The sequence below is a fragment of the Hyalella azteca genome, unplaced genomic scaffold (genome assembly GCF_000764305.2).
Source record: "Hyalella azteca isolate HAZT.00-mixed unplaced genomic scaffold, Hazt_2.0.2 contig6861, whole genome shotgun sequence".
NCBI lineage: Eukaryota > Metazoa > Arthropoda > Malacostraca > Amphipoda > Hyalellidae > Hyalella > Hyalella azteca.
Window position 1 is genome coordinate 111,446 of NW_025937003.1, and position 14,870 is coordinate 126,315.

The 14,870-nt window shown below is 37.9% G+C and overlaps 1 protein-coding gene across 1 annotated transcript in view; it reads right to left on the reverse strand.

Annotated features, from left to right (window-relative positions):
- LOC108672269 (putative uncharacterized protein DDB_G0277255) overlaps positions 1–11,063 on the reverse strand; it is a 14,040-nt gene extending 2,977 nt beyond the window's left edge. The window contains exons 1-7 of the mRNA XM_018159913.2: positions 10,921–11,063; positions 4,887–5,144; positions 4,308–4,448; positions 2,678–3,996; positions 1,590–1,642; positions 793–1,231; positions 123–284 (exon numbers count right to left, since the gene is read on the reverse strand). Coding sequence (XP_018015402.2) covers positions 123–284; positions 793–1,231; positions 1,590–1,642; positions 2,678–3,996; positions 4,308–4,448; positions 4,887–5,007 — 2,235 coding nt within the window. The 5' untranslated portion in view covers positions 5,008–5,144; positions 10,921–11,063. The remainder of the gene's footprint in view (positions 1–122; positions 285–792; positions 1,232–1,589; positions 1,643–2,677; positions 3,997–4,307; positions 4,449–4,886; positions 5,145–10,920) is intronic.
- Positions 11,064–14,870: the final 3,807 nt, after the last annotated feature.

Below are 14,870 nucleotides of genomic sequence, written 5' to 3' on the forward strand. Positions count from 1 at the left end.
CCTGTCGCCCCGTCTAGAGCACCTGTCTGTCACGCCGTCTAGAGCACATGTCTGTCACCCCGTCTAGAGCACCTGTCTGTCACCCCGTCTAGAGCGCCTGTCTGTCACGCCGTCTAGAGCACCTGTCTGTTGAAGGCGTCCCCGCAGACGGCGCAGGCAAAGGGCTTGTCCTGCCTGTGGGCGAGCAGGTGCTTCCTGTACTTGCTGTAGGCCCGCACCACCGCCGGGCACCGCGGGCAGCGGTACGGACCCGCGGGGGCCACGGGGCTCGCCTGGTCACCCAACTGTGGGGGAGGATGGGGGTTAGTGGGGAGGTCTGGTATACTCAGGGGAATCAGTAGAGCAAATATCCCGAAAACTATGAAATTTTTCACCTCATTGCTTATTATATAGGGTACAACCTGACCCAGGTTGTACCCTATAGCATATAACCCAGACCTAGTTAGACACAGGCAGTTAAACTCTAGGGTAAATTTATTTAATTCCAGGGTAAATTTTTTAAATTATAGGATAAATTTCTTCAATTTTAAGGTAAATTTAAAATTTCAGGGTAAAGTTATTAATTTTTAGGCTAAATTTATTATATTCTAGGATAAATTTATTAAAGTTCAGGCTAAAGTTATCACATTCCAGGAGTGGCCTTATTAATAACATTATAGAAATATTAGTATATATAACATTATACTTTGCACCACAAGCCCCACCTGATATATATACATATAGTACCAGGCAATATCAATAACATTATAGAAAAATCAATAGATATAGTATAATATTTTACACATCCCCCACCTGTTCGTTGTGGTCCAACAAGGACGGGGGACGGTTAGCCTCATGGGGGGCGGCGAGCAGCACCAGCGCCCCCTCCTCAACGCCCTTTACGTGCACCCCAGTATAACTACTGTTATTATTACTTATTACACACTTATTGCTGCTATTATTGATGATGTTTGTGTTGCTAATGCTGCCACCAGAGACGTGGTTAGAGTTGACTCTAATATTACTGTTATTACTGGAAATAACTTTACTGCGGCCAGCAATACTAGAAACAACGCGGAAACTGTTATTGTTATGTCTGCTTGTGCTGATATTGTTATTGTTATTGGTGTTATTATTGCTAGTGCTGTTGGTGACAAAGAAGGCGTTGTTGTTGCTATTGTTATTGTAGGTCTTCTTGAGGGGCAGGATATGGATGGTCTTCCTGGGGGTCTGTGGCTGCTGGCTGCTTGGTCTGCAACACAACATCACTATTAGATGATGGTCTGACATGCAGAGTAGTACAAATTATTCTGAATTTAAAAGCAAAGAAAAGAGAAAAAAATTCACCATTTCACAAGAATGAAACCATTTTGAACTGATGATGAACTCCATTGTCAGTTCAAAACATATATGTTTCTAATTTATTATGCTTGTTGTGTAGGTTTTGAACTGATGATGGATCTGGACTCCAAAACATTTTCATTCTTAAGAAACGGTGAATTTTTTTGGCTGTTCTCTTTATTTTCATATGCAGGATAAACTTGCAGTCTAAGCATTATTACAAGTGATTTTAATACAACTTATCCTATAACCTCAGTAGCCACACTGACCTCAGCAGCTTGTCACTCGACGACTGCAGCGATAACGGCTGCACACCAGAAGTCTGTGGAATGCACCTCAATAAATATTTTATATAATTGTATTTAATATTAATACACTATCGTGAATTTTTCAAATTGATTTTCACGCATGTAGAATTGAATTTATTTTCATATAGTCACAACATAAAATTTTTGTTGCAGTTTGAAATTTAATGAAATATTTGGCTTAATACATATATTCAAGTTCAATTAAAAATTCAGATTTAAAATTAAAATTCCAAAAAATTAAAATAAAATTTTAATTTTAATTTAATTTCCTTGGATATTATTGTTCAATATATAACACAATTCCTTCTATGAGAAAAGTGTGATTACCAATGAACACTTAGATTCAAGCCTAGCCACAAAATATTGATAAGAATTACTACAACTGAATCAACAAATTGAAATTTGATTAACACGGCAATCACTTCACATATGAAATAAAAATGGAATTTGAAATTTTTAAAAATTCACAGAAGGCAATTATGACCTAAGGTAATGCAATTCAGACATAACTCTCACTTGTGGTTAAAAACCACATGATTCTGAGACTGAAAGATCAACATAGCTGTGCTCAACAGTTGCAGCCATAATGCTATACCCTAACCACATATTTAGTTAGCTTTGCCAATAACATCCAAGCAAGATAAGATATAAATGGGCAGTATTGATCATATAAAACATTAGTAACATCACTTTCTGGTATGCATTTATAAATTATTTATTTATGACAGCAAATATTTCATAACATCACAGGTGGCCCTTGTCATTATAAATTGAGACAAAAATATACCTCGGTTTGTCTTCATTTTTGCCAGAGCCACATTGGAAATTGTGGCAGTGTCACGAAATGAGAACTAAGAACAGATGATTTCTTTATGGAAACCTCAGATTACCTGAGCAGCAGGCAGGTCTACCACAGGAATACCTGAGAAGCAGGCAGGTCTAGCACAGGAATACCTGAGAAGCAGGCAGGTCTACCACAGGAATACCTGAGAAGCAGGCAGGTCTACCACAGGAATACCTGAGAAGCAGGGGGTCTACCACAGGAATACCTGAGCAGCAGGCGTGTCTACCACGATGCTGTGCGTCCCATTGCTGTGCACCATCAGTATCTGGCCCGCCAGCGGAGATTCATTCCCCGTCAGGTTTCTATAACCCTGATCACTGCAATGGTTCTTCTTGAAGATGTTCTTCTCATCATGTTCATGCTGATTGTTGTCATTGTCAAGTAAATTGTTATCAAGCATTAGGGTGTTTGGGCCTTCAAGGACCGAATGGAGTGCGCCCACTGATGATCCGCTGAGCATCAAGTCTGACGAGCTTCCTTGTAGTTCCAGAAAGTGGGTTTGCATGCCTGAAGATTGACTGTTGTGCAAGAAAGACTGAGATAATTGCACAGAGGCTCTACTATTAGGCTCCAAAGACTGGGTTTGTGACACTGAAGACTGATTATTGAGCAAGTATGAATGAGATTGAGATTCTGAAGACTGTGCCAAGAGAGCGTTACCTCCGTCACTGTCTGCCAAGGAGTCGCTAAGAAGGCAGAACGACTGTCCATTATTTATACTGCCGAGCAGCACCTGAGACTGGCCAGAGTCCAAGGCATGGCTGAGGGGAAGTAGAATTGAAGAGTCCGACACTACAGGATGCGTCACCAAATCATTGCGCAGAATAAAACTTGTGTGGTTGAGTCCACTGGCCTGATCTCCATACAAATTCAGCTGGTTGCCACCAGGGAAGGAGTTCAGAATTAGGTTAGATTGGTCCACTAAACCTAGAGATGCTGTGCCTATATCCCGTAATCCAACAGCGGAAGAAATGCTTTGGGAATCCTCTTGAGAATTATCTAAGTTTTTAAGAAGTGTATTTTGTAGTGTCTCTGAGCAATGAATGTTCTCAAGATTATTTTCTTGAGCAACAGAAGAATTAATATTACTGAGAAGGGTACCTTGCTGGGTATCAAAACAAGAAATACTTGCATTTTTTGGTCTAGAGTCCAAACACGAGATGTTCAAAATACTATTCTGCTCTGAATCAGAGCAAGGAATATTCAAGAAAATCTCACTGTTGTGTCCAGATGTTTGGTCTTGTATAACAATGTTTCCATCTTCAATGACAACATTTCCAGTGATGGGGTTCCCTTTGGCATCAATAAAGCTGAATGCGTTCAGTAGACTCGAGGAAGGAACAGTGTTGCCAGATGCCGACACATTATTACCAGTAGAAGCTACACTGAAGTTTGCATCAGAGTTGACAAGGCTGATGGAGGCAGGTCCAGAGCTGCTAGGAATGTATGACAAACGCTGCACAGACGAAGAGTTTGTGGAGTCAAACTGAAGATGAAGAGGTGCACGCACTTCAAGTAGACTCCCTGTGAAGAAGTAAACGCTTTCTAAGCTATACATGTATAGAAAATAAATAGCAGATAATTTTCTTTATATTATTAAAAAGTTAATATTGAGAACAGCATTAATTTCAAGGCTTCATAGTTCTTTTATCAATAATTATTTTTATATTATTATACAGTAGGTATTATTAAAAAGTTGAATATTTTTAGAACAAGTTTAGTATTAAGGCTTCATAGTTTAGTTTTTACCAGTTCACCTACCGAGAGATATCATATAAATATACATCATTTCCCAGCAGCCATTTGCAACACACAAATATCACATTTAAGCTCACCGGTTAGCTGGTCGAGAGCGTCCGTGTTGAGGAAATGATGCTCATCTGGCGGGTCAGAGCTGCTGCACACCAGCCCCTCCATGTAGCTGCCTTCTGCACTGCTGCTGCTGTTCATTGTGGTGGGCAGGCAGCTGGCATCTGCTGTTGAGGGAGAGATAAGATTGTGTTGCAACCCTGAAGACTGAGGTAATGAGTGGATTATTTGTAACAGTTTCAATTTAGGATTTATTGTAATATTGATGTCATCTTGATAATCATACATTCATACACCTACAAAAGATATTTAGTTTTGTTTTTGGCCCAATACAATAAGGTAGCGAGGCTTTACTTAAATAATGAATGAAAGATTCTCAGTGAATTTTACCTATTGAAATGAATTTTACTCATTTACCTCCAATTATTGAATATGAAGATTTACCTATTCTCTCAGAATTGGCTATGGATCATCAAGCATTGATTGCACACAGGCAAATATACACTCATTCCATTATCTTCAGAGAACAAATTTAATTTATGTTGATATTCAAAATAATAGAACATAATATGCATATGAAATTTTCAAACACAAGCACAACTTGCCTGCAACAAGAAGCATGGAGCTGCCAGGACTGGAGGCACCAGCCGCATCCATGTGCTCCAGGGACAGGAACTCTGTGGAGGTGGAGTGACTCATCTGCTCCATGGTTCTGTCTGCATCCATTGCTTCTCAGAACTCCCAATAATTTTTATATACTAAAGACTTGCAAGTTGTGTCACAGCATAAAAAGTTTAATTTCAAACTTGACTTTTTGTCAGTCAGGCTTCAATAAGCTTTTAATCAGCAAAAAATCCAACAATCTGCAAAAGATTTATAAATCATTAGGCTTTTAGATTATACAAAAATTATAAATAAACTCTCATTAAAATCTGCATTGAAACAAGCATCTAATTCTTATATTGTTACCAATTCATATTATTTAGGTAACAAATAATATGGTATGGTATCATATTATTTAGGTATTCTTTTTTATTATTTAATTCATATTATAAAAAACATAACTCAGTACTCACTGCTGTGAGTGACAGAGAGCACATTTTCTCGTTGACAAAAATGTGAAGTCACGGATGAAAGGACAGACAAACAGACGGACATGGCGAGCACAACAGTGAATTTTTTCCTTAAATGAGAAAATGTGCTAAAAAGGCTGAACGAATTCTTACAATGTGGTGCAAATGATGGCCTCTTGACCAGTAGACTCTTCACAAAACAATTGCTAAGCTTCTTACTATTGGAAGAACATTTGGCATGTATAGTAAATGTGTCACAATGATGACCTAATGAAAGCTTTGTTTAAATTTAAATACTGATGCCATTTTGCTTACATGGACAATGCCAATTCATGATAATACTTTTGATTGGATCACAGCTTCTCTCCAGAGCATCTCCATTTTAGGATTATAAATGACAGCTTCAGAGGAATAATAAAATCATATGGTATTCTATGCTACCTAAACCAAATAGTATCACTTCATTGACTTCAAGCTAGGGTCAAGTGTCATAGTCTAGATAGCGTCAAGTGTCACAGTCTAGATGGTGTCAGGTATCAAAGTCTTGAAGTATAGCTATTTTATTATAATATAGCTATTGTCAGGTATCAAAGTCTAGCTATTGTCAAGTATCAGATTCAATCTGGTGTCAAGTACCAAAGCTCATGTTATTACTATCATTGTGGAATGGTTGGTCAGTTTCATAGTCATGATTTGTGTATTCATTTTCCATTTCAAGTGACATTCATTGATCAAAATTGATTTGATTGAGTGATCTATATTGATCATAATGTAGCATAGTTTGGATCAACCATTCCTATACCATTAGTTATAATGATAATGAATTTCCCTCAATTGTGCAGCATAATAGGCAACAACCAGCAGCAATGATTGCAACACAGCATATTTCAGGCCAGAATTTTCAACCTCAACCTGTATAGTGGCTTACTGTGCAGTCTGGCCATTCTGCACTAAGACCAAAACTTCATGCCATTTCTGGAGCCATGATGTTGCTGGGCAAGTCTCTTATGTTGTGGTTGAGATGAACTTGTAACCAGTTTCTTAATTTCATTTGACAACAACCTTAATTAAATGACAGACTGGTACTATAGTAATCAATATTGGATAAAAACATTGTATGATAATGAAAAGAGACTGTGACTAAATTTTTAACGGTCAAAGTATGTGTGCTACAGTGTCAGTTTTATGTAAGGAAAAGTATGCTGAAGGCTAGGGAGCTTATAAATGGTAGCAGGCTGGTTGTGGGCAGCAAGCAAGAAGGAAACCAGAGCATGAAAAACACCAAAACAATTCTAATAAAATAGGAACCTCTTAGCAAACTAAGTCAAAAGAGAGAATAATAATAAAATGCTTGATTAATAAATGTATAAGTTATGGAGTTTTCAGGAAAATAACAAAAGTGTACAGTAGCATTCATGAATATCTTGCAAGTAAATGATTGTTGAACTAAGAATGGTACTAAATGCTGAGTGGCAAGATATGATCATCTGTAATTGCGAAGTAACATTCACTGTACTTGATAGAGGTTGATGGAAAACTACAAGACCTGAGTCAATGTCAGGAAACATCACGTGATAGATCACGCAATAGCCCTTATTCTATAAAAGGGCTGGGAACCTTAGTAAGACCCCTGCAGAAGCTGACAAGTATTCATGACATGACGTAACTCACGTTAGAGTTCACCAACCCTATGGCCAGCATCTTGGCTATGCCTGTATTGTATTACCACCCCGTATCAATATAAGTTCTCTAGACAGATGGTTTCTTACTTTTCCCTCATGACCATAGTCAAATAACCCCTAGCAAGTCTGAAGGCACATAAATGACTTCTTGATGGTGGTAAAAGTTGCTACATAGGCTATCATAGCAGGAATTACAATAGAGTATTAAGATTGCAGTTCAGCTATACAACCTTCATTGAATTATTCCACCTTTTGTCTAAAATTCAACACACTCTCTTCTAGCAAAGTTTACTAACTTCAATAGATGCATAAAATAATAGGTACTTTCTGCTGTGGTGGTTGAGTTCTGGTTGACATGACATCCTGTTGCTTGTTTAATGCTAATTTTGTAATAGTTGCTTCAGTTAAATTAATCTTTGCCATTCCCATGTTTCACATGCAATTTAATGTAGCTAACAATATTGAATGGCATTATTCATTGTTAGGGCAAGCATCCCTAACAATGCGCAGATGTAAATCAAAGCATTAATGATCTAGAAGTGAGCTCTACCAAAAAAACATTTCAACATGGCTATACCGTCAACCGGGGCTACTCGGGACAAGCGGGGCTACTCGGGACAGGCCTCCGACACGTCGTAAAACTGTTGTAGTAGCGAAACTAATTGGAATATTGCAAAACTAAAAATAGTGGCGTAAACGTCAACATTTTTCCTAATTTGCCTATCTCATTCCAAAAAGAAATGGCAGCCATTTCTGCACGGCGGGGCTACTCGGGACACCCCCCCGGGGCTATTCGGGACACCCCCAAAAATGCATTTACGGTAGAACCTCAGTTAGCAAAGGTTCCAGTTAAGAAAAAAATTGATTAAAAACAAAGAATATTGATTACATTTACCTTGCTGAGCGAAAAAAAGTTCACTTATCACACAAATTACAAGCTGTCCTGTAAGCTTACAGATACAGAAAAAAATGCTATAAGGCTGCCAATATGAAGCTTGCAGTTAACAAGGTTGTTGTAAATGCTCAATGGCATGTTCATGGATAGGGTAATATCACATCAATAATACAGTAATATCCCATCAATAATAGGGTACCATCAACTGGGGGATTCCATGTGTTCATAATGATGGCCAAAGCGGGTCATAAACGGTCATAAACAATTGTCAAAGTCACTCTGGCATTTATGACCTGGTTTACAACCCTGGCGTTTATGACCCCGGCATTTAAGACCCCAGCATGAATCAAAAAGGAGACCTAAGTCACCCCAGTTGATAGTATAGTTAATGTTTATGGTAATATCATATTGATAAAGGAAAAACAAGTAAAAATCACAGAAAATGTCATTTATTCCACCTCTACATCGTCTACAATGAAAGAGGAGGACTTCAGAGTACTGTTAGTAATGGATGAGTACCTACACTTTGCATGCTTCAAATGTTTTGAAATGAAGTTTTATTCCCATTGTCCCCAGTAGCCCGGACCAAGGGGGCTACTCAGGACAATCTTTATTTTGTGTCTGGCACCTTACAAATAGCATATGGAATTTTTTTTACAATGCTATTCGATAGCCCTCACAAAGAGCTATAAAATGAGCCTAAATTTGTTTATGAAATGTTTCATCATAAGAAGTTATTAACAGTTATTAACAAAAAAATGATCAAATCTATCCCGAGTAGCCAAGTAGCCCCGGTTGACGGTAATTGAATAAAGATCATTACTTGCAATTTAATTAACATAAAATCTCCCAATTAAAAAGTTCATGGTCAATAAAGTTTATATCAACTACAAGAGGCAAACCAACAAAAATAAAATATAAGACATCTCAGGGTTACTTCTGACACTACGGCTTATCAGTTGAATTAACACAAGATTGTCTCCCTCATCTTTGCTGAACTAAGCAGTAAGGATCATAACTATATAAATAAATGAATAAATAGCAGTTTCAGCATTTAGTAGGCCGTAGGCCTATTGCCAATTCTTAACATCGCAGAATATTCACAGCATGTTGCGGTCGCAAACTCGCAACTCACTGCTACAATTTTGCTGTGCTTAAATGCCCGGCCTCCTCGCCGATTCTGACCAGAAACTGGCGCACAGAGCTGGGATCAAACCCGCGCCTCTTTGCGCCAATCTTTGTACACTGAACTGTAACCACTGGGCATAGCCTCACATTCCACATGGCCTCACACTCTACATATACTCAATTGCCGAGTTCAAGGCCGTGCAATGAGCATGCATGAGTGCAAAGAAATTTCTTTCTGCCGCAAAGTGAAGCACAGACTTCCACTCATATAACATAAATAAGCAATAACATTTCCATACCTATAGCTGAAAAATGCCTATTATTAGCAGAGCACACATTCTGTTCTTTGCAAAATGAAAGGATTCACAAGATTAAAGCAACGCATCTTTTTATTCATAACCCTCCTAGTTGCCCTTTCCATTGTCCTTATTCTTCCTTGACAAACTATATTTGTGCAGACTGCTGCACGGCATGGAATCAGATTTGTGCAAACACCTGCAGAAAGAGAAAATATTTATATTGTTTTGCACTAACTGCACAGACCAATGACTTCATAAAAACTCATTATGTGCAGGAAAACTTTCCAAAAAACACACATCATCCAGGGTATGGTACCAGACACAGACAGCAGACTGTACTTTTATCACTTACCGCCTTAGGAGGCAATTCTTCTACTAGGAATCTTGCTGCTCCAAAAATAGTAAGAAGGCTCTAGTTGCCAATTCCCAATTGGAAGGTATATCCAGGCCCATGTCTAAGATTATCCACAACTTCACAAGGACAAGAACAGACAATTTTGCCACATTAATGGGTCATGGGTGGTAAATGGTTTCTGCCAATTTCTAGCTTTGCAATACCTGAATACCATAATAACAATGTTAGTCCTTTCAATTTGAAAGGACTAATATTGACTAATGACTAACATTTGATTATAACAAAGTCTAACATACTATTTGAAAGTTTCAAATAGTATGATTTCAAAACTGGAAAATTTATAGGTACTTTAGTTATTGCAGAAATATTATAGCTTCAAAAAATAAGCTTCCAAGTTAAGTCTAATCAATTAATTTGTAATATTTAATATTGTGGCTTAACTGGGCAATTGGGTTTACAATTAATGAGAAAATATATATAAAATGCATTGAGTGGAAAATGGAAATGTTGTATTTGTTGCGGCTGTAAAATTGGCAAGAACAGGGGGCTCTATTTGTGTTGGTAAAGTAGGCATTTTCAGACAGTAAACTCTGATCCTGATGCCTATGACTTTAAGACTAAAAGGCTGTAAGTGAATTATTGTAAATTAAAATTGGAATTATGAATAGGCTAGGAGCAACAGCAACTGGATGGAATGAAGCGAATTTAAATTTGAAGCGTTATTGCTTTCCATTTAATAATGAACCTGTCAGTTTTAGCTAATTTACAAGTGACTTTTCACTAATTTTTCAACCAGGACATTTGGATAATCAACTTGGTATTTAGACTTTGACTTTGATGATGGATCAATCATCAAACCCATCGAAATGATCGAATTCGAAGTCAAAGCAAATAGCGTCTAAATAGCTGGAGAATTAAATCTTTCATTCATATTGTTAGACGAAGTAGCAACTTGCAGCACAAGTTGATGTGGTATGTTGTAAATCTTGGTCATTATCTCTCAGAGAAATATATGATCAATATTATAATAATCTATTTCCCCAAAGATGTGATGAACAGCTGCCATACATTCATTCTTTTCAGCAGCTCAACATGTTTTGACAGAAGTTTGTTTACAAAGAATCATGATATCATTCCGCCAATGGTATCCCTACGTAGCTAGTCCCATTTACAATGTCAGAACGAAAGACGAAAGGATGCAACATACCTTAATATTTAGGTAGTTGGAAGATTTTACATGAAGTTGCTATATTTAGAATGTTGGATGGATATTGACTAAACTAGTCTCAGTAATTTGTTGATTTTTGGGAAGTGGTTTATAATCAACGAATACAAGATGGAGGTTCTCCGTTCACACCAGTCGAAAACTCAATTTGCAGAAAACGTAAATTCTTTCTCTGGTATACTATTTTTGATGAATTATTGTGTGAAAAATTGAGTTTCACATAGATGTCAAAAAATGTAAAATAAATTTAACGGCATTCGAATATTTTCAACTCTGTTATTTTTTTTTCATAGAAGTATTTTCCCTGTCAGTCTGACAAGTGTTGTTTGTAAGCTGATGGAATCTGTTGTGAGGGATAGGATTATCGATCACTTGACTGCTCACCATCTCATATCAGATTGTCAACATGGTTTTATTGCCGGCAGATCCTGCACCACTAACTTATTATCTACGTTGAACGATTGGACTCGCCTGCTGGACGAAAGGGAGCCAGTGGATGCATTGTACCTCGATTTTGCCAAAGCATTTGACAGTGTTCCGCATGAGCGGCTGTTGCGTAAAGTGAAGTCCTTGGGGATTGAGGGAAACGTACTCCAATGGATCAGAGATTTTCTAGTAGGTAGACGACAACGTGTCAGTATTAACGGAACCGTGTCAGACTGGGCATCAGTGCGCAGTGGCGTGCCACAAGGAAGCGTCCTGGGGCCTATTTTGTTCGTTGCTTTTATAAATGATCTGCCAGAAGTAGTATCCAGCGTGTGCTCCATGTATGCCGACGACACAAAAGTTTATAATACAGTGAAGAATGCGTCAAATAAAGCGCAATTGCAAGATGATCTTGACAGCTTAGTTAACTGGGCTGATACGTGGCAGCTGCGGTTTAATGCTGACAAGTGTAAAGTACTTCACCTCGGGAAGAACAATGAACAGCAAGATTACAGTATGAGAAGACATGGTTGCAACGAGAGAGTAATGATTGAAAAGTCTAGTGTGGAAAAAGATCTCGGAGTTTATGTCGACAAGGAGCTGAAATTTTCTAAGCATGTTGAAACGCAAGCTAACACATCCAACAAACTTCTTGGACTAATCAGACGCTCATACGAGTTCCTAGATGCAGAAACGATGAAGCAGTTGTTTGTTGCCGTCGTACGCCCGAGTCTAGAGTTTGGAAACGTTGTGTGGTCACCGAGATTTGAAAAGGACAGAAATTTAATAGAGAATGTTCAAAGACGTGCAACAAGGATAATTCCAGGCTTGAAGGGCAAGTCCTATGAAGAAAGATTGAAGATTATGAAGCTTCCAAGCCTCAGTTATCGACGTCTGCGTGGGGACCTCATTGAAGTATACAAGTATACTCATGGTCTATACAAGGTCCCTGAAGGGTTACTAGAATTTGAAACAAGAACCAACACCAGGGGCCACGGCTATAAGCTAAAAAAATTGCGCTGCAACTTCTCCACGCGACAAAATTTTTTCTCGCTTCGAATCACCGACATGTGGAACGGCCTCCCCGATGACATCGTTGGCGCTCCAAGTATGAACGCGTTCAAGAACAGACTAGATAAAGCTATGGAAAAATATATGTTCAGATTTGAAATGCCTAGCTCCTTATCGAACCCGGTGGAAGTCTAGTAGCTACTTCAAACTATCGCCAGTCACGAAAAGATCCGGGTAAATAACACGATATTAGATCTTCTGTGAACAAGGCACGAAAAGGAAAAGAATCGGCGACAGGCCACATCAGGCCTACACTTCAGCGCCGACATCACTATGTTATGTTATGTTACAGTATGATTAGACATGGTTGCAACGAGAGAGTGATGATTGAAAAGTATAGTGTGGAAAAAGATTTGGGAGTTCATGTCGACAAGGAGCTGGAATTTTCTATGCATATTGAAACGCAAACTAATAAATCCAACGAACTTCTTGGACTGATTAGACGCTCTTACGAGTTCCTAGACGCAGAAGCGATGAAGCTATTGTTTGTAGCTTTCGTGCACACGAACCTAGAGTTTGGAAACGCCGTGTGGTCAACGTAACTTGAAATTGACAAAAATCTAGTCGAGACTGTTCAAAGACATGAAAATATGTAATTTAATTCTAGGCTTGAAGGAACTGTCTTATGAAGAAAGATTATAAAGCTTTCAAGTCACCGTTATCGACGTCTGCATGGTGACCTCATTTAAGTATATAAGTATACTCATGGTTTACCTATGCAAGGTCCCAGAAGGATTGCTAGAATTTGAAACAAGAACACTAGGGGCTACGGCTGCGTTGCAACTTATCCACGCGGCAAAATTTCTTCGCGCTTCGAATCACCGACATGTGGAACAGCCTCGATTACATCGTTGACGCTCCGAGTATGAACGCGTTCAAGAACGGACTAGATAAAGCTATGGAGATATATATCTTCAGACCTAAATGCTTAGAACCAGATTGAATCTGGTGGAAGTCTAGTAGCTATTTGAAACTATAGTCAGTTTTGAAATGATCCGGTCAAAAGGATTGTTTTTAGATCTCCTGTGGTTAAGTCTCGAAAAGTGCAAGAATCAGCGACAGGCCACATCAGGCCTATTCTTCAGCGCAGACATCACTGTGATGTGACATGACAACAGCAAAAAGGCCAAGTAATTGAAAGCTTTAAGATGGTGCTAAGCCTTGTATTGGTACACAACAATAGAGAATCAAATTTATAATTGACTGGAAATCAATAGAGAATGAAAATTGAATATTAGAATATTGACGGTTATGGTTGTTAATTTCTATAGAGGGAATTAAAATTATTTTGTGAACATCGTTTATTCTTTTGCTGTAGGAGAAAATTATTCACAAGTCACATGTAAAATATGCGCATCATGTAAGAATACATGAAATCTTGTTAATTTTCAGGATAAAGTCTATGAACAACGAAAAATATATGGAGGTTGTCCGTTCAGCCTGACAAAATATAATGAAAAGACAAAATATTTCGTTCTGCTGGGATATACTGTAGCTTCATTGAATGTGGGTCAATTTGTTTCTGCATATAAAAAATTGAAAAAATTCTTATTTTTGTGCCATTTTTAACTTGGTTGGAGATTTTTTACTAAAAAAAATTGGGTTAAAAAATTCGTTTAAGATATATGAATAAAAACCGTAAATTATGTGAGACATTTGTCCAAACGTGAATCAGAAGAAATCTTAAAATTAGAGAAACAAAATGTGAACGAAATACTTAAACGGCGCAGTGACAACGCGAGCTAGCCAAAATACTGAGCTGAAAGCAATTAATATTCCAGCTTGATGGTTTACAAATGAATAATGCCAAAATAGCATAAGAATCTTCCTTTCCTTTTCATCACGCACCATTCCTCTACGAGACACTGACTACGACAGAAGAGTGAACCAATGTGTTTCATAATCTAAATTTAATCATGCAAATTTATCCAATCAAAATTCAATTTTAGCGATGCAGTCTACTTGTGATCAACATATGATTTGCAAACATCCAATATCATATTGATTCAGACGCCATTTCTACGAGCGCCCTGCAGGTCGTGGGGGGAGGACCTACAGTGCAGGTTAGTATAGAATTAAACAGCTTCAAATGAAGGCAAGTTATTGTGAAGTTAAATTAGTTAGCGCTTCAAATTATGGGTTACATGCCATCAATATAAATAAAACAAATCTCATGAGCCTGTAAAGAAACATTGGGGTAAACCGAAGCTAGCCGTTAAAAAATCCTTTTGAATCGTACAATCAATCTTATAAATCTCGAGAATCAAGGCCACAAGATTCACGATATGAATATCTGGTGATGAAAACAGTGGATAGATGCTAATCAAAATAATAAATGTTAAAAATCAATAAAAATAATACAAAATAAGATGCCTCACGAAAATAGAAACTTCGGCGAAACTTGTAAAATTAAAAAATGAAGTGAAATAAAAAAT